At 38.2% G+C, this 26,060-nt stretch overlaps 2 protein-coding genes across 2 annotated transcripts; one reads left to right on the forward strand and one right to left on the reverse strand.

Moving 5' to 3' along the window:
- Positions 1-3,195: 3,195 nt before the first annotated feature.
- On the forward strand, positions 3,196-17,006 carry LOC126785076 (cysteine-rich receptor-like protein kinase 44). Its single transcript, XM_050510661.1, has 7 exons — positions 3,196-4,153; positions 14,799-14,939; positions 15,052-15,176; positions 15,270-15,480; positions 15,570-15,807; positions 16,049-16,199; positions 16,329-17,006. Exons 1-7 carry the CDS (start codon positions 3,334-3,336, stop codon positions 16,647-16,649), a joined length of 2,007 nt encoding a protein of 668 aa, XP_050366618.1. The 5' UTR covers positions 3,196-3,333; the 3' UTR covers positions 16,650-17,006.
- A 203-nt stretch (positions 17,007-17,209) lies between these two features.
- On the reverse strand, positions 17,210-22,397 carry LOC126785078 (cysteine-rich receptor-like protein kinase 29). Its single transcript, XM_050510664.1, has 7 exons — positions 20,954-22,397; positions 20,500-20,634; positions 20,272-20,396; positions 18,605-18,815; positions 18,204-18,441; positions 17,876-18,029; positions 17,210-17,715 (listed from the first exon to the last, which is right to left on the reverse strand). The coding sequence occupies exons 1-7, from the start codon at positions 21,792-21,794 to the stop codon at positions 17,491-17,493; spliced, it is 1,929 nt and encodes a 642-aa protein (XP_050366621.1). The 5' UTR covers positions 21,795-22,397; the 3' UTR covers positions 17,210-17,490.
- Between the last annotated feature and the right edge of the window lie 3,663 nt (positions 22,398-26,060).

Consider the following 26,060-nt stretch of genomic DNA (forward strand, 5'->3'; position numbering starts at 1 on the left):
ATGATTCTGGTACGGTTGCTCCAAAGATTCAGGTACCAGAAGCTGACAGCGCAACTGCCCCTCCTGCTTCCCCTGTTGTTACTTCAATCCCTGACCCATGTTTCCCTGGTACAGAAGATCACTCATATGAGGTTAGTCACTCTATTGGCGTTAATATTACTATATTAGTGAGGCTAATAGTAGACAATATACTTTACCAAATAGGTATACTTGAGGTCAACCATCAAAAAAATATGAACCTACCCTTCAGGCCATGCTAAGTATCATGTGGCTAATTTTCTGTCCACTAAAAGATTGTCTGAGTCATATGAATCATTTGTAAATCAAATATTTGTTGTATCAGTACCTAACAAAGTGCAGGATGCATTGAGCGACCCAAAATGGAGGAAAACAATGGAGGAAAAGATGGAAGCATTACAGAAGAATAATACTTGGGAGCTTGTATCTCCACCACATGGAAAGAAGGTTGTGGGATGTCGCTAGGTGTTTACAGTGAAGCATAATTCAGATGGGTCAGTAAGTCGGTATAAAGCACGCCTAAGCGAAGGGATTCACCCAAACATATGGCATAGACTATGATAAGACATTTGCACCTGTTGCAAAGATGAACACTATCCGGGTATTTTTTTCTTTTGCTGCTAACATAAACTGGTCACTTAGACAGTTTGATGTCAAGAATGCATTTCTTCATGGAGAACATACAGAGGAAATGTATATGGATCTTCTGCCATGATATGTAGCTAGTTCTCCAGGTACCTTCATATGCAGAGTGAGAAAATCTTTGTATGGTCTTAAGCAATCACCTCGTGCTTTGTTTGGAAGGTTTTCACAATTCATGAGGAAGATTGGCTACAAACAGAGTAATTCAGACCACACATTGTTTCTCAAACACCAACAAGAGAAGGTAACAGCCTTAATTATATATGTCGATGATATGGTATTACTGGTAATGATACTGTTGAGATGGATAGATTACAGAAGCAGCTAGCCATAGAGTTTGATATGAAGGATCTAGGTACACTCAAGTCCTTCTTGGGCATTGAGGTAGCCAGGGGAGTGAGGGTATCTATCTGTGTCAGAGGAAGTATATCCTTGATCTACTAGCAGAGACAAGTATGTTGGACGGTACACCTGTTGACACCCCTATTGAGCAAAATCATCATTTAGTAGAATATTCAGATCAAGTTCCTACCGATCGAGCTCGTTATCAGAGATTAGTCGGGCACTTGATATACTTGACTCATACCAGACCAGATGTTGTATACATAGTAAGTGTGGCAAGCCAGTTCATGCATAATCCGAGTAAGGATCACATGAATGTTGTTGTGAGAATTTTAAGATACTTGAAATCAGCTCCAGGAAGAGGAGTGATGTTTTCTAAACACAACAATGTTTTTGAAGTTTGTGGCTTCACAGATGCAGATTGGGCTGGAAGTATCACAGACAGAAGATCGACATCAAGTTACTTTACCTCTGTGGGAGGTAATCTGGTTATATGGAAAAGCAAGAAACAAAAGGTGGTGGCACGATCTAGTGCGAAAGATGAGTATAGAGGTATGACTCATGGTATATGTGAGTTACTGTGGCTGAGAAATATGTTATGTGATTTAGGTGTCAAACCAAAACTACCATGAAATTGTATTGTGACAACCGGGCAACAATTGATATTTCACAGAATCTGGTACAACATGAACTCACTAAACATGTTGAGATTGATCGTCACTTCATAAAAGAAAAGCTTGATGTTAATATTATTAGTTTTCCTTTTGTTCCTACATAAAACTAGCTGGCATATATATTAACTAAAGGTATTTCGAAAAAAAATGTCTTTTATGACTCGTTTGGCAAGTTTGGCATGATTGATGTGTATGCGCCAACTTGAAAGAGAATGTTAGTTCAACAACTTCTTGACTTATGTAATTGTTAGCTCAACAACTTCTTGACTTATGGACATATTGTATTTATGTAGTTATAGTAATTGACTTTTGTGTTTAAGTGATTATATTAGATAGGTCTCATATAAATGTATGATCTGAACTTGTATGAATTACAATCATCTATATATATGATTATGACCACCTGATAATGCTCCACTTCTTAATCTTCCCAAGAACGTTGTGACCCGTTGACTGAACCAATTTATTGGCGACGACATATTGACATGGTAGTTAGATGAAGCATGAGTATCTTTCATAATGCCATATACCAGAACGATTTGAGTAGCGCAGCGTGTAGTTCTCGTACCAAACAAATGCCTCCCTCTCATCAGGGCAAGCGTTAGAGAGAAGACGAATGGCGGAGTTTCTAAGGTAAGTGGAGCAGGAGTCGCCCTCAAGATCTCCTCTACAAAAGCCGGTTGCGTAAGATTTGTCCGGGATTTCGCCATAAGATGAATTGTATAATCCGGTATAAGTGGCATTATTGGAGAAGGGGAGGTTGAGAAGAATATGGATGAGGTTTTTGCCAAAGGTACCATTAACGGCAATGTTGTAAGTTGTAATAATAGTTGTCTTGGAAATGTCTTGGCTCAAGGGCTTGAAGCTGGTCAATACTGGTGATCAGGGCGAGAGAAAGGAGTAAAAGAGATTTGGAGAAACCATTGCGTGCATAGCTAGCTTGTTTAGGGGAATGAGGGGGTACAATACTCCATGACTTAATATAATCATTTAATTAGAGACAGCAATACCATTTCTGCGCCTATAGTTTTTCTCAAATAAAATAAATAACAATAAGAAAAAAATTCCGGTGCCGAGGTCGAACCCGGAGAAACAAGATTTTCCATAGCAGTGTGCTACACCGGATTAGATGTTTAGTCATTGCTTATATCTATAACTAAGCGTCCATATGGGCTGAAAACCCGAATAATTGGGCTTTGTGGGCAGTCATTGTAACAAATGGGCTCGAATTAGTATTTGGTTCCGCCACACTGCATGTGCATTTTACCTTTTCTTTTGTTAAGTATGTCTTGGTTAGAACGCATGTTCCAGCAGTAAAAATCATTGGCGTACTCCAAACTAGGAAAACTCGTCGGTTTCGGGTTTGAATTACAGTTAAAATGCCGCCAGAAGTTTCGTACGCATTTACAAATGTAAAGTTGACTTATTACTAGTCCAACTTAGAATAGCCATGATATTAATTAACAAGAAATCAACAGTGCATATAAAATAAGACTATAATGGTATCAATACAACGATTTCACCATCGATAGACGAAGACCAGATGAGGTTCCTAAACCCCACACACCAGTGGGGAGAATAGGAGATGATTGCTTTCTTCCAACTTACAAGATAAGGTCCAGACCACACAATAAATTAAGTGATCTAGCTAGGAGCCATGGTATACTCAGGTTTTGGAATTGAAACTTTCCTTTGTATACAACTTCTGCTGCTCATAATCATTGAAGCCAATGATCCACAAGTCGTCTGTATAAATGACAAGGGCAATTACACCGCCGGTAGTGTCTACCAGAAAAACCTCTACAAGTTTCTCTCCTCCCTCGGGAATAATAAGAGAAGCAACGGCTATGGCCTCTACATGTACAACTCCTCTTTTGACCAAGATAATAATGTTGCCGACAATGTTTACGTCATCGGGCTTTGCAGACCGGATCTCTACCCGAATGCTTCCCTCAGTATCTTCAATGAGTCTGCACACAATCTCACTAGGGCTTGTCCAAATCAGAAGGAGGCAGTCATATGGAATGAGTATTGCATGGTACGTTACTCCAACCGCTCCTTTCATGGTCTTGAGCTTTCTCCTAGTTACCACCGATCCAGCACGAAAAACCTATCGTCGTCGGATATCTATTCGTTCAATGATTTTCTGGTGGAAGTGATCGGAGGGCTGAAAATTCAAGCAGCTGCAGGCGGTCTTCAGAAGAAGTTTGCTGTGGAAAATAAAAGGGCGACGTATTCCAACACTCAATCAATACAAGGAATCGTGCAGTGCATTCCAGACTTGTCGGAGGTAGACTGCAGTCGCTGCTTGGATGAGAGTTTGAAACAGCTTCAGAAATGTTGTTATGGGATGGATTCTGGGAGATACGGTAATCCCAGTTGTAATTTGAGGTATGATGTTTACCCCTACGAGAATCCTGTTTCAACAGACTTTCCAACTACCCCGCCACCAGCCGATGCGATCAAAATTCCACGAGGTAAGACTTTACTGATGATCAAATGAAATAATTTATTTTAATTTCAGTTTGTTAGGTTCAGATCAAGATCAAACTAGTCTATTGTTGACCAAAGAAACCAAATAACAAACTGGTCTGATAGAATATGGATCAGTAATTTCCTAATTTTCTTGGGCAATAGTTGGGAAAGTTCTTAGCAATTATCATACGATTAGGATGATTTGTCCAATCACATATTACTGAAATACAACACATGCGTGAAGGGCTGTAAGTAGGCTCGAGCCGCTCGTATTCGACTCATATTCGGCTCGATTTTAGCTCGTTCGGCTCGAACTTATAAAGTTAAATAAGACAAGTTTGAGCTCAATATTAAGCTCGACCTTGAAAATGAGCCGAGTTTGAATAACAAATATTCGGCTCGTTCGACTCGTTTAGCTCGTGAGCTAGCTCAAGCTGGTTAAAAGCTCGATTCGTTTATTAAGCTTGATTTAATAACTTTTATAATATATATAGTATAATTTTTATATGAGAAATAATATTAAAAATGTATTATAAATAATAATTAAATAAAATCTTAATCTTATTGTACCCTATATAAATAGTGTTTACTAGAAGTCATAATTCGATCAGTTCCATAAATTTTTCACCGCCCCAAATGGCCAACCCTAAAGAAACAAACAACTCTCATCGTCAATTCGTCATGGAGCCACAAGCAGATACTCTACTATTCACTTCTTTCTTAATTATAAGAGATTTATATGATGCTATGACATCAAATTTTGAATTTTATTTTGAATTTCTTCATTTTAAAATATTAATTTCAAGTAATTAGCCAGCCCGAGCCTAATTCGAACTTTTTCAAGCCGAGCCGAGCTGGAACATGAAGGAAAAAAAATCAAATTTTAGACTGGCTCGAACCTGATCGATTGAAAACGAGCCAAATATAAATAACCTAGTATTCGGCTAGGCTCGGCCCATTTAGACCCCTACATGCGTGTTGCAGTATGCTGTGTTGTGAAAAAATTAATTATGAACATTAGTTTTAAAATTACCGTAAAGACATGAAATAGAATTTTTTTTTGGCCAAAAGATGAGTGAAAAGGAGAAAAAAAAAACCCTAACACTCTAATAGATTAACTAAAAATAAGAGAGAACAAAAGAAGGACCAAACCAAACTATGAAAAAAAGACATGAAACTGAATGATCCATTAGGCATTAAAGATGCTTTATTGCCGAAAGAATAGTGTAACGACCCTAAAATTTCGAGCTTAAAAACTCAAAATTTCAACGTCGTTAAACACTAAACAATTTCAATGAAATCGAAATCATTTAAAATGCCACAACGGATCATCTCTGAGTTCAAAATACAACTCAGTCAAATCGATTATTACAAACCAAATTATAATTCAACATTATAATAAATGGAAATCCCCACATAAGCTGGAGGTAAATAACTTCAAGTCCTCTAAGCGGTCCGTCAATTCCCGCTAGTCCACACCTGCGGAGTAATCCACTACACCATCGAATTGGTGCACCGGGATTGTAAACACAAACCCGGTAAGCTTTACAGCTCGTATGAGCAAAATGAAAATATAATTCTCATATCAATATATACGAAAAATCACAAATCAACAAATATAAATGCCCTCATGAGTCAATGGACGGCCCATCTGGTTGTCCCAAAAAAATATATGAAATGAAAGTGCTCATGAGAAATCGGGCAACCCTTTTGGTTACCCAAAAACATTTATAATACGGGTACTAATGAACGCTGGTACACATCCGTTACCCCTCACGTAGTACACCGCTGATATTGGATAGCCACCCGCTACCCAACATCCAAAACAATCTGAGTACCCATGAGCCGATAACCACTAGTTACCTCACATGCAGTACTACGGCAAACAGACTAGAGCTCTAACTGTATCGTAACGTTCGCCCGGCCAAAGGCTAGGTTCCGACTTGCCAAACACGTACAATAATCTCACATCATATTGTACAAACATCACGTCCGAAGACAAATCAATATTTTAACAATCTTCATGTTAAAATCACGTACAATAATCTCACATCATATTGTACAAATCAAAATCACATGCTCGATAACATCTTGTCATCGAAATGACATCATCACGATAAAATCATAACAGTACATTATATAGCAAACTATATATATATGTACTTATTTACCATTTATACAATATATATATATATAATCCACTATATCGTATACGTGTCATAATTCGTAAACACGTCCGAAGACAAAACGTTTAACAACACATTAAAATCACGTACAATAATCTCACATCATATTGTACAATTTAATTCACATGCACGTCATATAATTCTCGTCATCGAAACGACTAATTCCAATGAATTCATAACAGTATATAATATAGCAAATTATATATATAAGTACTTATTTACCATTTATACGAATATATATATTCCACTATATCATATACATGTCGTATTTCAATATTTAAAACTCTTGTAAAAATCTTGAATTTACCGCAAGGGTAGATTCGTAAATATGTGAGATTTTACTCACCTTATCGACTCGAGCGTAATTCCACAATTTCCTAAGATAATTCATTTTCTTGATTTATAGATCACCTTGAAAAGATAAGAAATGAATTTAGAAACGTTTCGTAAACCTTTAAATGCCGAAACAGTAATAATCAGTTACTATTCAGCAATTTTCGGTTTTACGAATTTACTGTTAACTGTTACTATTCACGGTTACTATTTATGTATTAACGTACAAATACACATCGAATACGTATCTCTGTATGAGTACATACTGTTTACGTATTTCTGTACGTATAAATACTATTCAAATGTATGTACTGTCTCAGTAAATAATAATTACCGAATTACCCTTCCAAAAATTACTTTTTACCTTTACTAAAAGTAATTTAAATTATATTTACCGTACGTAAATAAAATTTACATTTACCGTACGTAAATCACTTTTTTACATTTACCGTACGTAAAAATAAATTACAAAATTACCCTTCTCGGAAACACTGTTCACGCCGCCGCGGCTGGCTGCGCGTGGGGCTCACGCGCCAAAGCCACCAACGGCGCGTGTCACGTCACCGCCGCCCCATTTCTCTTCCTTTCTCCTCCCTCTTCCCCTCCACGGCCTCACGCTGCCCCTAGGTCACTCCACGCCCCTATACGCGCCGCCTAAGGCGGCGGTAACCTCCCTTCGCCATTCTTCCTCCGATCTCCTAAATCTTAACTCCAATTCGTCCAAAATTTCACAACAAGCATCACAACAATCCAAACATGCAATCCCTCACCTCAATCAAAGTTTTGAACCGTCGGATTCGCCAGGGAAGCTCAATGAAGTCGTCGTGGGGTCTCGGATTCGAGGGGAATTGGTTGACGCCGCTGCAGCACAAATGGAACGTCTCCTCCAGTGAAATCATGTCGGGGAGTGAGGGAGAAGCTCGCCAACATGCCTCTTAGCTTGCGCGGTGCCGGCGACATCGAGATCGGCGGGACCGAAGCTATATGTCGTCGTCGCTGCTTGTTCCCCGCCTAGGGTGGGTCGTTGCTACCACCGGTCGACATATCTTGGCCGTGCGGTCTCAATGCCACCGGCGGTGTCAAGCACGGTGGCCAGTGGAGGGAGATCGCCGGCAGAGAGAAGGAGAGGGGAAGGGATCAGGGAGAGAGAGTGAGTGCAGAGAGAGAAAAGGGAAAGGGGAGGCGCGGGGTGTGGGAAAGAATAGGGTTTCTGAAAATGGAAACCCTATTCTGATTAATTTCCTTTTTATACCCCTTTCCAAATCGGAAACTAACTTCTATCGTTAATAACTTTTACGTACAACGAACGATTCGAACGCGTCACATGTCCATGAATTCGTATCGACGAGCCCTACAACTTTCGTGAAAGAAGTTTTCGCAAATGAGTGACGGAATAAAAGTCGATATATATACACGTTCGGAAACGTAACGTTTTTCGAATTAAACGTTCCGAGAACGTTCCCGTTTCTTGTTTTATAACGTCGCAACCAATCACACTCATTCTACTTAAATTTCATAAATTTTATAGAATTCAAATCAAACCCAAACACTGTTTGAAAATTTGGGTTATTACAATCTACCCCCCTTAAAGAAATTTCGTCCTGAAATTCAAGTTCACTCAATAACCAACCGTGGGTATCTCGTCTTCATATCCGACCCTAGCTTCCCTGATGCATCACCTTCATCATGATGGCTCTACAATGCTTTGACTAGCTCCACTTCCTTCCTCCAAAGCTTCTTTGTGGATCTAATCAAAATACGAACCGGCTCAAAACAAAAGTGGTATTTTCTTTCACCTCAATGGTGTTATAATCGATAACAAATGCGACAAATCAGGTTCATACTTCCTCAACATGGAAATGTAGAAAACGTTGTGAACGTCCGACATATTAGTAGGCAAGGCTAGTTTCCCCACCTTCTCGAGAATCCCAAAAGCCCAACACACATCGGCCAACTTTTCTTTCTTGTCAAATCTCACCACTCCCAACTTGGCCCAACAGATACGTGATCGACATGGTCTACCTTAAGTGTCTCATAGGTACCATGTCGATGTTGGAATGGTAACTGTCGTTGTAGGCGAATTCAATCAATCTCAAATGATTTCCCAGCTACCTTAAAATCCAGCATACAAGCTCTCAACCTATCTTCTGTTACCTCAAACTTCCTCCATCAGACAATCTGTCACATGTCCTAACAATAATAGTCGCATGTGAGCTACTCAAAATATAATCATTCTCCCGAAACATAATGATGTTTTCAGCATGGGTGCGTCGACACCCTCTTTTATCTAGTTCACCACTCTCCTGCGATTTGACAGACTATCCTCACATCATGAGTTAGCTCCTACCACTAAGTATGGTCAAAACTCTCAACATCTAACATGAGTCAAATCAATGATTAACACATGCCTACTACTTACATCACACATAGTGGTTTCCAAATAAACGTGCTTTATCACGACAATACCTCCATGACTTCACCACAATGCATCGCTAGAATAACGAACCTACCATTCCTTCCAATCAACAAAATAATCTTCTTTCATGAAAATTCTACCACCACCACAAGAGAGATGCATCACGCATCCTACCACCTTCACCAAAGCTTACCGTTGGAAAAAAGAAGTTACAGCTACCTGCTTCAAGTCGCAGGACAGGTAAAGAAAATATTTATCTCCCGATAGTGGAACATGAAAATTAGGTGGAATTACAGCGCAAAATAAACACGACCACAACTGAGATATACCATACCCCTTGGTTCATGCATACCTCAAATGTATGACACATGGTCCCATACAACGCCCCAGTGGCATCATCTATAGTATTGATTTTCCCACCGTCGTAATACAATAAATTCAGTTAACAAATCAACAACTGAATCCTGATATTGAGTCCACCATCTCCTTCAGACTAACCCAAGATTGTTGCCGCACTACCACTCTAACAGTTGTTTCTTTACTTTTATCATGACTCTCAAGGCCAACGCATTCTGCCAAAATAACTCCTCTGCAAGCAGCAATATAATTGACCACTCTCTTATCGTAAAATTTATCCCTTGTTGAACACTTGAGTCAACATCTCCTTATCCAACAATAATAATCTGATGCATAGAGGGAAAAAAAAACATCTAAGTCTCCAATACTAACACCACTTGCACTTGAAAAGAAAATTTGATTCTCAACCATTTCTTTACCAGTTGGAAGGTGCTTGTCACGAAAAATTCGTTAAAACACCATTAAGCTAAGGTCATCTCATACATTACCTTCAATAGAGTTACTTCACCGCCATTGCGTCTCATTTGGACCTGTGGCATTGTGAAGTTCCAATCCCCAACACCAAAATAATTAAATCCTAAAACACTAGCGTTCTCATTTAAATGCTCATCTAGCAAATAATTAATTCATATCGCCACATTGAGATTTCTCCATCACCTTATATTTCTTACTCACCCAAGAACAATGCGTAACATCAATTATCTATAGCCGAACCAAAACAAGTTTGGAATGTCACGTCGACAAAATGTGAATCTCAATTCAATATTGGTATTACCACTTTATGGACGTATCATACGCCCTACCACTCTGTTACCAATAGCGTTAGAGATGCTAGTCACGAAAATTTTGTTAACCACCTCCAGCCTATGGTCTACACATCTCTTACCTGAACATAATATCTCAACCTTGTTAGGCTTCAACTTAGATTAGTTGCATAACTAAAATCTAGTCCTCAACATTTAAACACTGAACATCCCTCAATATAGGGTCAACGCTCTCTATCAAGACTCCTTGATAGTTCTCTGCCCTGATAGGAAACTATATACTCAAACCTGTTAGCATTCCAGTATCTGGATCGCATGTCAAACTCAGAGAGTATTGTAACCTCTCTAAGCTGATTGCACCAGTCATTAAGTCTTTGAATTCATTTGTCGCATCCATACGGCGTCTTCGTTATAGGTGCTATAACACAGTATATCCTGAAACGTCTCACTTTACTCAGATATCACAACGATGTCTGTGACATCGACTCCCAGATCCACAGACTCAACATGTGCCAAGACTCAAGCTCTCATGGCATTATCCGATTTGATGCAAAGATAACGAAACACTGGTTTTTTGGGTCTATGAATGACCCCACCATATTGCAACAATCATTCACCGCACACTGCGGCCTCAACCAACCAATTCCTGAGATCACATCATAGGTGTGGTCCGGGATCACAATCAACGAAGCAGAGAACTCTCTACTTCCAATCACAATAGGACAAGCCTTTCATAGTCTCCAATTCGTGGAACACTCCAAGAGCGAAGTGACACATAAAGAGTTTCTCATAGATGTAGGAATCAATCCTAACATCTCCTCTACCAAACTATCAATAATTGAATGTGGCTATCATCTTCTCCAACTCATAGCACTCAATCATCACCAAGTAAGTCCCAATACTCTCGATCCAGTGGTCTGCTACCATATGATCCAAGCCTCCACGAAGTAACGACGCTGACAGACCATTAATGTCTTAAATAAACTTTTAGCACACGAACATCGTCTCTAACAACAGCAGCAGGGTCATCCTGTTCTGCCCGTGGAGCGGTCTCCTCGCAAAGGTCCTCCACATCGGGGACTCGGCCTACAACCCTACCTCGGCTGCGACCTCGGCCCTGTCCACGGCCCTTTTCTATATTCATCACTTTGAAACACTTAGTCACTACAAGTGAAATCTCGAATTCAACCAAAACAGATATCAATATTAAATTTCAGAATAAGATGAATCATCGAAGTATCATCACGATACTCCCTAAAGGACAAAACCATAGGGTATGGCTCCTAACACTCTCGCGTACCCGACAACATATCAATACCGAGGAGCATGTGATGGATGCCCGCCTGCAGTCGGATCATGGCTCCCGGATGATATTGATAATCGCCAAATACGCACTTAGGCTCTGATACCAACTGTAACGACCCTAAAATTTCGAGCTTAAAAACTCAAAATTTCAACGTCGTTAAACACTAAAAAATTTCAATAAAATCGAAATCATTTAAAATGCCACAGCGGATCATCTCTGAGTTCAAAATACAACTCAGTCAAATCGATTATTACAAACCAAATTATAATTCAACATTATAATAAATGGAAATGTATAATCCTCACAACAACCTCATAAGATAGTCACACGAAATCCCCACATAAGCTGGAGGTAAATAACTTCAAGTCCTCTGAGCGGTCCGTCAATTCCCGCTAGTCCACACCTGCGGAGTTATCCACTACACCATCGAATTGGTGCACCGGGATTGTAAACACAAACCCGGTAAGCTTTACAGCTCGTATGAGCAAAATGAAAATATAATTCTCATATCAATATATACGAAAAATCACAAATCAACAAATATAAATGCCCTCATGAGTCAATGGACGGCCCATCTGGTTGTCCCAAAAAAATATATGAAATGAAAGTGCTCATGAGAAATCGGGCAACCCTTTTGGTTACCCAAAAACATTTATAATACGGGTACTAATGAACGCTGGTACACATCCGTTACCCCTCACGTAGTACACCGCTGATATTGGATAGCCACCCGCTACCCAACATCCAAAACAATCTAAGTACCCATGAGCCGATAACCACCCGTTACCTCACATGCAGTACTACGGCAAACAGACTAGAGCTCTAACTGTATCATAACTTTCGCCCGGCCAAAGGCTAGGTTCCGACATGCCAAACACGTACAATAATCTCACATCATATTGTACAAACATCACGTCCGAAGACAAATCAATATTTTAACAATCTCCATGTTAAAATCACGTACAATAATCTCACATCATATTGTACAAATCAAAATCACATACTCGATAAAATCTTGTCATCGAAATGACATCATCACGATAAAATCATAACAGTACATTATATAGCAAACTATATATATATATGTATTTATTTACCATTTATACAATATATATATATAATCCACTATATCGTATACGTATCATAATTCGTAAACACGTCCGAAGGCAAAACGTTTAACAACACATTAAAATCACGTACAATAATCTCACATCATATTGTACAATTTAATTCACATGCTCGTCATATAATTCTCGTCTTCAAAACGACTAATTCCAATGAATTCATAACAGTATATAATATAGCAAATTATATATATAAGTACTTATTTACCATTTATACGAATATATATATATTCCACTATATCATATACATGTCGTATTTCAATATTTAAAACTCTTGCAAAAATCTTGAATTTACCGCAATGGTAGATTCGTAAATATGTGAGATTTTACTCACCTTATTGACTCGAGAGTAATTCCACAATTTCCGAAGATAATTCCTTTACTCACCTTATCACCATGAAAAGATAAGAAATGAATTTAGAAACGTTTCGTAAACCTTTAAATGCCGAAACAGTAATAATCAGTTACTATTCAGCAATTTTCGGTTTTACGAATTTACTGTTAACTGTTACTATTCACGGTTACTATTTATGTATTAACGTACAAATACACATCGAATACGTATCTCTGTATGAGTACATACTGTTTATGTATTTTTGTACGTATAAATACTATTCAAATGTATGTACTGTCTCAGTAAATAATAATTACCGAATTACCCTTCCAAAAATTACTTTTTACCTTTACTAAAAGTAATTTAAATTATATTTACCGTACGTAAATAAAATTTACATTTACCGTACGTAAATCACCTTTTTACATTTACCGTACGTAAAAATAAATTACAAAATTACCCTTCTCGGAAACACTGTTCACGCCGCCGCGGCTGGCTGCGCGTGGGGCTCACGCGCCAAAGCCACCAACGGCGCGTGTCACGTCACCGCCGCCCCATTTCTCTTCCTTTCTCCTCCCTCTTCCCCTCCACGGCCTCACGCCGCCCCTAGGTCACTCCACGCCCCTATACGCGCCGCCTAAGGCGGCGGTAACCTCCCTTCGCCATTCCTCCTCCGATCTCCTAAATCTTAACTCCAATTCGTCCAAAATTTCACAACAAGCATCACAACAATCCAAATATGCAATCCCTCACCTCAATCAAAGTTTTGAACCGTCGGATTCGCCAGGGAAGCTCAATGAAGTCGTCGTGGGGTCTCGGATTCGAGGGGAAGTGGTTGACGCCACTGCAGCACAAATCGAACGTCTCCTCCAGTGAAATCATGTCGGGGAGTGAGGGAGAAGCTCGCCAACATGCCTCTTAGCTTGCGCGGTGCCGGCGACATCGAGATCGGCGGGGCCGAAGCTATATGTCGTCGTCGCTGCTTGTTCCCCGCCTAGGGTGGGTCGTTGCTACCACCGGTCGACGTATCTTGGCCGTGCGGTCTCAATGCCACCGGCGGTGTCAAGCACGGTGGCCAGTGGAGGGAGATCGCCGGCATAGAGAAGGAGAGGGGAAGGGATTGGGGAGAGAGAGTGAGTGCAGAGAGAGAAAAGGGAAAGGGGAGGCGCGGGGTGTGGGAGAGAATAGGGTTTCTGAAAATGGAAACCCTATTCTGATTAATTTCTTTTTTATACCCCTTTCCAAATCGGAAACTAACTTCTATCGTTAATAACGTTTACGTACAATGTCTGATTCGAACGCGTCACATGTCCATGAATTCGTATCGATGAGCCCTACAACTTTCGTGAAGGAAGTTTTCGCAAATGAGTGACGGAATAAAAGTCGATATATATACACGTTCGTAAACGTAACGTTTTTCGAATTAAACGTTCCGAGAACGTTCCCGTTTCTTGTTTCATAACGTCGCAACCAATCACACTCATTCTACTTAAATTTCACAAATTTTATAGAATTCAAATCAAACCCAAATATTGTTTGAAAATTTGGGTTATTACAAGTAGAGTAGCGAGACGTTCGGCAATAGTAGAGTAGCGAGACGTCGGCAACTCTATAAGTGAACCTGCTAGATACCTAAGTGACTTTGATGAGTGAACATTGGTGACGTTTGCCGGGTAATACATGATAGTACATAAGTAGTCCTTTGTTATAGCTTGCGAATAGATACTAGGTACCTAATTTACAAGTATATAGCTACTAATGAAAAGTCTGCCCTAGCTAGAATGCTCTGATCGATCAGATGAGAACATTCATTTCTGATCATTGCAGGAAAAAAGAAGAGCGGCATATCTTCAGTGACTCGCATGAGTCGCATCATGATTGATGTGGCAATAGTAGTTTCCTTATTGGTTCTAATTATGCCCATCTGCATCTATCTGAGAGTGAGGAATAAAAGGAAAAAAATTGAAGGTAAGCTCTGATAACTGCACGTAAGGTATACACGTAGTTGAACCCCCTCTAAGTTCTAAGCATGCAATGGACTTGATTAATTTCTCTAGTACGTTTTGTTTTTCTTATGAAGAAAAACCAGAAGAAATCCAATCTGCTGAAGCTTTGCAAATTAACTTTCGCTCCATTAGAGCTGCCACAAATAACTTTTCAGAAGCAAACAAACTTGGACGGGGAGGATTTGGTACTGTTTACAGGGTATGTAAATAACGTGATTTAACATCATTTAAGAAAAGGATATGAATATTTGCCTGAAAATTAACCAAGTATTCAAATTCTTTTCTTATGCAGGGTATACTTCCCGATGATAAGGATATAGCGGTTAAAAGGCTTTCTAGGAACTCTGCACAAGGAGATTTAGAGTTCAAAACAGAAGTTTCGCTTCTAGCCAGGCTTCAGCATAAAAATTTGGTTAGGCTTCTTGGTTTCTGCCTGGAACAAAATGAAAAGATTCTTGTATATGAGTTCGTCCCTAACGCGAGTCTTGATCAATTCATATTTGGTAGGGTTCGTCTATTTATCAAAAATGTTTCGAGTAAGACCAGTTGCATATGTATGAGAAGTTTCCATTTGTATTTTCTTAACATGTAGATGAAGTCAGGCGCACACATTTGGATTGGGATATTCGCTACAAGATCATAGTAGGCATTGGGAGAGGGCTCCTTTACCTTCATGAGGATTCTCGTCTTAAAATCATTCACCGTGACCTCAAAGCTAGCAACATTCTGTTAGATGCAGACATGAACCCCAAGATTGCAGATTTTGGTATGGCGAGATTATTTGATCTCGATCAATCACAAGCCGAAACCACACGAGTTGTGGGAACATAGTAAGTACTACTACCAAGCCAAATTTAGACTGTACGCTATGGCAGGCTATGTGCAACACAATGAATATATATCACTAGCCATTCATAGCCAACAACTAATTAATACATGGAAATGATGTAATGTAATTGATATGTAATAAGCTGAAATATTTGAGCATGGGTTCCGGGCCAGTTCAGCTAGTATAACCATGCACGAACTACATGGAGGCAGTCTTGACTTCTTTTTTTAATCTTGATGTAGTGGATATATGGCTCCAGAATATGTGATGCATGGACGGTTTTCGGTGAAATCTGATGTCTTCAGCTTCGGTGTCTTAATTTTGGAAATAGTAAGTGGAAAAAAGAATAGTTCTTTTCGTAATAGAGGAAACATGGAGGATCTTCTAAGCTATGTAAGTATAAAAGAATACTTTTACTTCTTCTTTTTTGTTCTAGTAACTAAAAACTTTGTTGGATACAACTAAAGGGAGAAAAAGTATACGGAGTCTAACTTTGCTTGTGCACATTTCCAATTTATCTAGGCATGGAAAAATTGGAAGGCAGATACGGCTTCAGACATAATAGATCCCATTTTGAGTTCAGGTTCAAGAACTGAGATGATGAGGTGCATCCATATTGGATTGTTATGTGTGCAACAAAACATATCTGATAGGCCATCTATGACTTCAGTTATTCTCATGCTCACTGGCAACTCTCTATCTCTTCCGGTACCCTCACAGCCAGCATTTTTTATGGGTGCATCCGACACTTCAAAGGTTGTAGAATTACATCAAGCTCAAAGCAGTACTTCTGTCCAAAATTCTGAAAATGAGGCTTCCATTACTGAACTATCACCTCGCTAATGTACAAAAAGGCTGCTAATTTTTAAGGATGGGTTCTGATCGATCAATGTCTGAAAGATGGCAACAATTTGGTCCAGGCTAGAATTCTAGATGAACAAATTTCTTAGACCAAATCCAAGTGCCTACGTCCATGATAAGTGTGATATATGAATAATATCCATCGACCTAATGATCGATCTGGATGATTTTTTGTTACAGCTATATATATATATATACGGTAGAGATGTGAAAACTTCACCAAAAAGTGAGTTAAATAACGAATTTCACTCTGTAATTTCAAAGTGAAGATTCACTCTGCATATAGACTAATATATATTTGGCTTCACTTTTCTGTCAATTTTTTTTCATCTTAAGTGATTTGATATTTAGGTTTTGTCGTTTCAAGGGTTTGAGTTTTGTCTTGTGTCCTCACTTGATTAGCTGATGATGAATGTTAAGTGTACTAGCAGGGAAAAAATATCAAGAAAAAAAATCATGAAGTAAATGAGTTAACAAATATAATCGTACAAATATTAAATTCCTTGTGTTTTTTGTTATTAAAATAAAATATATATTAAATAACAAAAATGGCAATCATGTGCATGACATGTGACCACAAATTAGATGAAAAATGTTAAATTTAACGGTGAGAGTGCAAATCGACAGTTTTTACCAAGATGAAAAGACAAATTTTCGCATTTACAAATTCGGAGTGTAAATTGACAATTTGAACCAGGGGTATATTTTAGCAATTTTGCCTTTAGAAAATGAAACCTCATTTCTTGCTTTCTGATGATAAGAATACGATCGCGATGATTTCTTGGAATCATCTGAGGCCATAACCGCTGCTATATGAGATCCACTAATCGCAAAAAGGCAGGGTCGGTTGTGATGGTTTTGGGAGACTTGGAGATTCGCTTGTAAGCATTTGAATAACCGAAGTCATGGTTGGCCTATCAGCCATATTTTGTTGCAAACATAGCAATCCAATGTGAATGCATCTCATTATGGTAGTGCTTGAGACTGTAGGCATCAAGGTTGGATCTATTAAATTTGAAGTTGTGCCTTCCCTCCAATTTCTCCACGCCTGTACAGTTTTGTGAATATGTGAGAAACAGATATAGAGACGAGTCATTGTATTTCGATATATATATATATATATATATATATATATATATATATATATAGCTTCACTAATTACTTATTGAAAAGTTTATAGGCAGGAGTACAGATACATATATACTTACAGAGCTCACAAGATCCTCGTCATTTTCATCTTCATGATGGGAAGAATTGATCTTTTGTCCACTTATAATTTCTAAAAGTAGCACGCCAAAGCTGTAGATATCAGATTTAACAGAAAATTGTCCTCGCATTGCATACTCTGGAGCCATATATCCGCTACATTCAACGTGGTTGATAATGTTAAGTTGCATCAGATGCAATTACATATTTGCATTAAAGGAAACTGTTTATGTTCATGTAAGAGGTAAGGCTGCCTTCTTTATCGTCAAGTTTAATAGTTTAAGTACACAGGGACGTTTTCATTCAAGAGACTAGTTAATTAACACTTACTATGTTCCTACAATTCGATGGGTTTCACCTTGTTTTTGATCAAGCTTAAACAACTTTGCCATGCCAAAATCAGCAATCTTCGGATTCATTTCTGCATCTAGCAAAATGTTGCTAGCTTTGAGATCACGATGTATAATCCTAAGACGAGAATCTTCATGAAGGTAAAGAAGTCCTCTGGCAATTCCCACCATGCATTTGTACCGACTATCCCAATCAAAATGGGAGCGTTTGGTTGGATCTACATATCATGCATGCATAAGTATAATTTAATCGCAAATCTTGGTTAATAGTACTTCTGGAATCACGAGGTGACGAGGTATGATATAGCGTAGTATTTTTTATATAAACTTATTTAAAAAAGGAATGAAGACCAAAATGAAAAGAATTAAACGTGAGAATACCGAATATAAATTGGTCTAGGCTTGAGTTAGGGAGATACTCATAAACAAGAAGCCTTTCATTTCCTTCCAGACTGAAACCTATGAGTTTAACCAAATTGCGGTGCTGAAGACTTGCCACTAACAGTACCTCATTCTTGAATTCTTCATCTCCTTGTTTTGAATCACTAGATAGCCTTTTAACTGCTATATATTCTTTACTGAAAAGTCTACCCTGCATCCAATTAGTTAATACAAATTGTTATCCTGATTAATTAGACGTATGAAAAATGTTTTAGCGTCATAATATGGTGTTAGATTCGCCGTTGTAATCTCACGTGACATGTTATGTCATCTTACCATGTCATTAATTACAATAATCACAAAAAAAGTCATTTTTGAATGAAAATATAATCTTATCCTTATTAATCCAACGGTTCTAGATTATTATAAAAAATATTTTAGTTCTTTTTAATTTTTCAAAATACTTTCAAAACGTAATAAAAATACAATATATACAAAGTGTGCTTCTATCCAGAGTAAAGCTTCACTCTGAAATTACAGAGTGAAGTTCCAAATATGGCACACTTTTCGGTCAAATTTTTTCACTATAAGTGATTCAATATTTAGGTATGGTATTCAAGATCATCTTTACAAAGTTTCATCCAATTTGACAATGGTTTGAGCTTTCAAAATTGAGATTTACATAAACGGTTCACGTTAAACAGTTTTAATTCATTCATTGATTTAATCTAATTTCAATAACTTAACGATGTCCGAATTAGATGAAATTTTGTAGAGATGATCTTGAATAGCATACTTCAATATTGAATTCCTTAAGGTGAAAAAATTTGACCGAAAAGTGTGCTAAAATTGAAACTTCACTCTGTAATTTCAGAGTGAAGCTTCACTCTAGATAGTGACTGTATATATATGTGTGTGTGTGTGTGTGCGCGCGCGTGCGGGCGAGATATATATATATATATATATATATATATATACATACATACATGTGTGTCTGTGGGGTGCCTATATAGTCATTGTATTAATTAATTTTAGTCATTAATTAATCGTAAACGTAAATTAATTAAATAAGAAAGTTATGAATCTTGACATATTTATCACTAGAATGATTACCATTGACATAATTGTATTAAATATGATATTAATTAAGATATGTATACTCTAGGAAAAATAAAATTTGTTACCTTACATATCCCCTTAAATCGATTATATCCTAACAAACGAATATTCCCATTTAGAAAAAACCAAAATAATCTTACTAAAAGTTTTCATCTAAATATAAATGTTATAATTACTTTACATCGTCTGAAATTTAAATATTAATATATATTTTGTGCATATATATATATATATATATCCCGCATACACACACATATTTCAAGCATATTTTTGTAACTTTTAATTTTTTATATTGTATTTTATAAGCATTATTTTGATGAAAAAGAAGAAATGATAAAAAAACAAAAAAATATTTTTATAATAATTTAGAACTGTTGGATTAACAATGATATGATTATGTTTTCATTTAAAATGACATTTTTATATAATTTTAATTGTTGATTTGACAATATGACGCGACATACCACATATGATTATAGCTCCTTAAACATATATATACATTAGATCTAACAATTCAGGCCATATATAAATGATGTTTACTTAATTACCTTGTAAACAACACCAAATCCACCTCGTCCAAGTTTATTCTCATCTGAGAAATTATTTGTAGCAACCTTAATGGAGCCAAAGTCGAATTGCAAGGCTTCTACACTTCCAATTTCATCTGAGGAACCTGCAAGAAAAAATTCATTTCAATGGTCATTGCTTCATTTGTGTGTGACTGCTTATATAGGGGCCGATTGCAGTCATAAGTTAAATCATTTCAACTTGATTACCTCCAAGCTTTGCCTTTGTCTTCCTCATTCTCAGGAAAACGCAGATGGATATAATCAGTGCTAGAGAAGCAGCAATTGTCACAACAACAACGATGATAGTCCGAAATAATTTAGTTTGCTTCTTTCCTGCAACAACTATCATATAGACGTCCCAAAATTAGATGGGAAGCACGTTTTATTGGCACGAAATCCCTTGCTCATAGATCAACTTTCTGGAAGTGATGATAATCCCATAATTAATGGAATAAGCATTTACAACCAAACAACTCGGTCATTTTGTCAATCGAATTCGAAAGTTAGCTATATGCAGAAGTGTTTACATGGTCAACAACTTTGTAAGGAAACATGATCGATATAAAATTAACCTAGCTAGCATAATCTATAAAAAAAAATTTCGGAGTTACTAATTAGCATGTGAACATCGACCAAGAAATTAACATATGCCTACACATACCTAATCCCTGATCTGAGGTATTTGTTGACGGTAAAGGGGCCGCGCCGCCCGCCCGGTCATTCAGCGGTTCTAGGAAAGGGTACACCTCGAATCTAAAATTACAACTGGGTGTACGAACTCTCCCTCCAATACTCCAATAGAACCTTTCCTTTAACATTTTCTTTTTTACAATAGTATCCAAGCAACTCTTGCAGTCTTTCTCTGTCAAATCTGGTGTGCACTGCGCGAGTGCATATATCGTTTTATTAACCATTGAAGCATTTGTAATTCCAGATGCAAACTTGAGTTCATCACCGCCGGCCGCGGCTTCAGTCGTCAATCTCCCCAACAGCATAATGAACTGTTGATTGAACTCATCAACTGCGTCTAACGACGATGACACGTTCCGTAGGTTATAAGAGGTCAAAGCAGGCACGGATTCCATGACGCCGTACAGGGCGCGATTTGAGTAGCGTAAAGTGCAGTTGTCGAACAATCCAAGTGCCTCCTTCTGGTTAGGGCAATACCTGGTGAGAATATATGTAGAGTCGCTAAGGCATTTGCCGCAAGCATCCACCTTCGCGTCTGCTTTACAAACTCCGGTGGCGTAAACTACTTCGTCATCGGAGAGTCTGGAGGTACTGTAAAACCCGGTGCCGTTTCTGTTGGAGATGAGATTGATGAGCACGCCGTTGAGATTTGTCTGGTAGACACTACTATCGGTGTAGTTTCCTCTGTCGTTGTTACAAAAGTTGCTATCACCATTGTCAGGTGGATCAAGTGCTTGAGCAATGAAAATGATGATCAGTAACACAAGAAATGCTTGTATAGAAAGTAATGATACAAAATTTATGGAAACCATTACTCAATACTCGCTTGGTGACACATGGCGGTAAATCTATATACGGATTGCCATAGAGTAATTGATTGATATGATGTAGCTTTCATATACCGATCAATTTAAGTTTGTAGCTCTACAGATTAACAATATTTAATTAAGAAATGATCAAAACTTTAACGAGGATATTCTTCAACATCGATTGCTAGCGTTTAATATGTAAATGAAATAAAAGTGGTTGAGTGAGGGGGTACGTATGGACAAGGCCGGCAAAGATTAATTTCGGAGAAGAATCTCCGATCCGGCACTAGCTAGGCCACATCATTTGGGATTTCTCTGAAAAGTATTTGATAGAACTGGCAGTGCATATAGTTATGATGCGCGTATTTATGAATTAAGATGAATAGATACGCTCAAGTCTGGGGTTCTGCCTAGCCACTTTCACAGAAGGAATTAGGTTAGTACCGGAACAGATAATGAGTTTGGATAATCGCTCAATTAGTACTCAATTAGCTAGCAATATATACGCCTGATGTCTAGAAGTCTTGATCGATCGAGTCCGTAGATATGTTTGCTCGAGCAAGCTAGTCTAATGTGATATGTATCATCACTTACCGAAGCAGAATATGAAGATGAAGTAGAGTATTAAGCTACTCAAGATAATAGATGAAACTAAACAAACATATATGCATTACTAGTTCCTCTCAAGTAATTGATAAACCAAGCAAGCTTGTGATTTGTTTTGAGTAATTGATCGATAAACAAACCAATCATCAATTGGTTTGCAATAGTAATGCCAAAAAGTAAATTATAAAATTTTGGAAAGAATCCAGACCACATCGAGATAGATCATAGATGAAGCCAATACCTAACGTATTAGTACAGCACGATAAATCTAACACAACTGACAAATTATGAGGAGCTGATTACGTTACCTGTCGAAGTTGTATTATACTTGTAAACCTCGTTTTCTAGGCCATTCTATCGGTTTTGCTGTTGTAGTTCACTTGTAGCCTCGCCGATTCAGAGTCTATACTTACATAATACACGCATGGCACCAGTCAATAATAAGTTATCAAGGGATGAATTTATCACGAAATGATTAACTTCCTCGAAGTATACTAACATATACACCACACCACAAATATGTATTTCTTTTTGCTTGATGTATTGATTGAATTTGTTATATATTTTCTTCTCTCATATATATTCCACTCGAAAAGAATCTCAAGAAAAGTCAAGCTGATGAACCTCTTCAAGTTAGTGACATATTAGATGATTTCGATCCGAACTAATATTGGAGGGTAGTGTTAAATTGTTTTTACTTCATCGTGAGGGCATACTCACAGATACAAATAGGAACGAAATCATTTGGTTATAGACAGAACACAGAAACGAACATATATGTCCAATTCGGAATCTCAATCGTGTACTAACTACTAACTTATTGAATGGGCCGGCCACTTTGGATGATCATCGATCACTTGCTCTTGATCACTGTCTTCCAAGAATCTTTCCACCTAGAAAAAGAACACTTGGAACGTCCAAAATGTGGACAAGTAGGTACTTATCAAGCATCAACAATGCACAATTACTTAAATACAGTCTTATTACTTACGTTAAATAATTAAATTGATGCTGGTTTCCCCAAAGAAACAAGAAGCCGTTCAAGATAATGATACTACGTGTCAATTCGATCTTGTCCGGCAACGTCTTACATGTGGATAGGCGAACGGTGTAGCTAGCTCACTTAATAAGCTCCTCTGGTTAGGTATATCTCCTCGTTATATCATCAACGGGGTATATCATATGTTCATATTGGTTTAAACTCCCTACGTAATAACCCGATTTTTCGGAACGATGTTTGGTTTGTTTAACTTTTATAAAGTTGTGAAATTCATTGAGAGTGAAATTTAGTTGCTTGCGACATTTCGAAACGAAAACGGAAACGTTCTCGGATCGTTTAATTTGAAAAACGTTACGTTTCCGAACGAATATATCGACTTTTATTCCGTCGCTCGTTTGCGAAAACTTCCTTCACGAAAGTTGTAGGGCTCGTTGATACGAGTTTGTGGATATATGACGCGTTCCAATCGGACGATGTACGTAAAAGTTATTAACGTTAGAATTTGTTTCCAATTTTAGAAACGGGTATAAATAGTTAAGTAGTGGAGTTAGGGTTTCCATTTCTGGAAACCCTCACCCCGCGCCTCCCTCCTTTCCTCTCCCCCTCGCGACTCTCTCTTCCCGATCTCACATTCTCCTCAAATCACCCCGGCGATCTCCTCAGCCGGAGCAACGTGGTTCTCACCGCCACGCCCTACAGCCTCACAAGTTCCCCCGCAAGCGACCCCGAGTTCGCCGCACCGTGCCTCGCCGCCACGAGCTTCGTCGAGACAAACCGAAGCTCGGAGGTTACCCCGCCGCATCACGCATCTTCGCCGACGAAGCTAGGGCACGGGGACTAGCTCACTGTCGCCGCCTCTCCCCCTTGGCACCACCTGCGATCAATCGAGGCGCAGATCGAGTCACCATCACACTATCGGCTCAACCTCCACCTTCGCATGGTTCTAGCTCCTCCGGCGACGTCACGGTGACTTCGAGGAACGATTGAGGTAAGGGATCAATTAATTGAGTGTTTATGATTGAAAATTGTTGGTTGTTTGTGATTTTTGTGGAGATCGGAGAGAGAGGGTGGATTACCGCCACATTAAGCGGCGCGTGTGGGAGTGTGAGGTGGCGTAGGGGCGGCCTAGGGCCGTACAGGGGTGGAGGAGGGAGAAAAGAGAAGATTTGGGGCGGCGGTGGCGTCATACGCACCTTGGTTGGTGTCGACGCGTGGGCCCCACGCACTGCCACGCGCGGTCGCCGGTGAGTGGCGCGTGTACCCCACGCGCCGCCACGTGCGGCGGCGCGTGAACAGTAACTCCGACACAGTAAATTGTAAACTTTTATTTTTACGTACAGTGAATGTAAAAAGTAATTTCAGAAGGGTAAATCAGTAATTAATATTTACTGAAACAGTATTTACATTTGAATAGTAATTATACGTATAGAAATACGTAAACAGAATGTACTCGTACAAGAATACGTAATGGATGTGTATTTGTACAGTAATACATAAATGGTGAATATGTGAATAGTACACAGTGAATAGTACTCAGTGAACAGTAAGTTCGTAAAACCAGAAATTGCTGAACAGTAACCGATTATTACTGTTTCGGCATTTAAAAGTTTACGAAACGTTTCTAAATTCTTTTTTTATCTTTTCAAGGTGATCGATAAATCAAGGAAATGAATTATCTTCGGAAATTGTGGAATTACGCTCGAGTTGATAAGGTGAGTAAAATCTCACATATTTACGAATCTACCCTTGCGGAAATTCAAGATTCTGCAAGAGTTTTTAATATTGAATTACGACATGTATACGATATAGTGGATTACATATATACTGTATAAATGGTAATAAGTACATATATATAGTTCGCTATATTATATACTGTTATGAATTCAATATGAATTGGTCATTTCGATGACAAGAATTATATATTGAGCAAGTGATTTAATTTGTACAATATGAGGTGTGATTATTGTACGTGGTTTTAACATGGTGTTTGATTAAACGTTTTGTCTTCTGACGTGTTTATGAAATATGACATGTATATAATATAACGGATTTTATATATATTGTATAAATGGTAAATAGGTACATATATATAGTTTGCTATATAATATACTGTTATGATTTTATCATGATGGTGTCATTTTGATGACGAGATTTATATATCGAGCATGTGATTTTGCTTTGTACAATATGAGGTGTGATTATTGTACGTGATTTTAACATGGAGATTGTTAAAATGTTGATTTGTCTTCGGACTTGATTTTTGGTACAATATGAGGTGTGATTATTGTACGTGATTGGCATGTCGGGACCTAGCCTTTGGCCGGGCGAAAGTTACGATACAGTTAGAGCTCTAGTCTGTCTGCCGGAGTACTGCATGTGAGGTAACAGGTGGTTATCGGCACATGAGTACTCATATTTTTGGATGTTTGGTAGCAAATGGTTGCCCAATATCGGCGGTGTACTACGTGAGGCGTAACAGATGTGTACCAGCGTTCATAAGTACCCGTATTATAAATGTATTTGGGTAACCAGAAGGGTTCCCGATTCTCATGAGCACTTTCATTTCATATGTTTTTGGAACAACCAGATGGGCCGTTCATTGACTCATGAGTGCATTTATATTTGTTGATTTGTGGATTTTCGTATATAATGATATGCGAGTT

This window comes from Argentina anserina, chromosome 2, assembly GCF_933775445.1.
Source record: "Argentina anserina chromosome 2, drPotAnse1.1, whole genome shotgun sequence".
Classification (NCBI taxonomy): Eukaryota; Viridiplantae; Streptophyta; class Magnoliopsida; order Rosales; family Rosaceae; genus Argentina; species Argentina anserina.

Bases quoted from the DNA above. Each gene is read 5' to 3' on its own strand.
- LOC126785076 (XM_050510661.1), top strand. From the start codon at position 3,334: ATGGTATACTCAGGTTTTGGAATTGAAACTTTCCTTTGTATACAACTT. The intron at 14,940-15,051 runs GTAAGCTCTGAT...TTTCTTATGAAG, and splicing joins TAAAAGGAAAAAAATTGAAG to AAAAACCAGAAGAAATCCAA. The intron at 16,200-16,328 runs GTAAGTATAAAA...CAATTTATCTAG, and splicing joins TGGAGGATCTTCTAAGCTAT to GCATGGAAAAATTGGAAGGC.
- LOC126785078 (XM_050510664.1), bottom strand. From the start codon at position 21,794: ATGGTTTCCATAAATTTTGTATCATTACTTTCTATACAAGCATTTCTT. The intron at 18,442-18,604 runs GTATTCTCACGT...CATGATATGTAG, and splicing joins CCTAGACCAATTTATATTCG to ATCCAACCAAACGCTCCCAT. The intron at 17,716-17,875 runs GTAAGTATATAT...AAAACTGTACAG, and splicing joins ACGAGGATCTTGTGAGCTCT to GCGTGGAGAAATTGGAGGGA.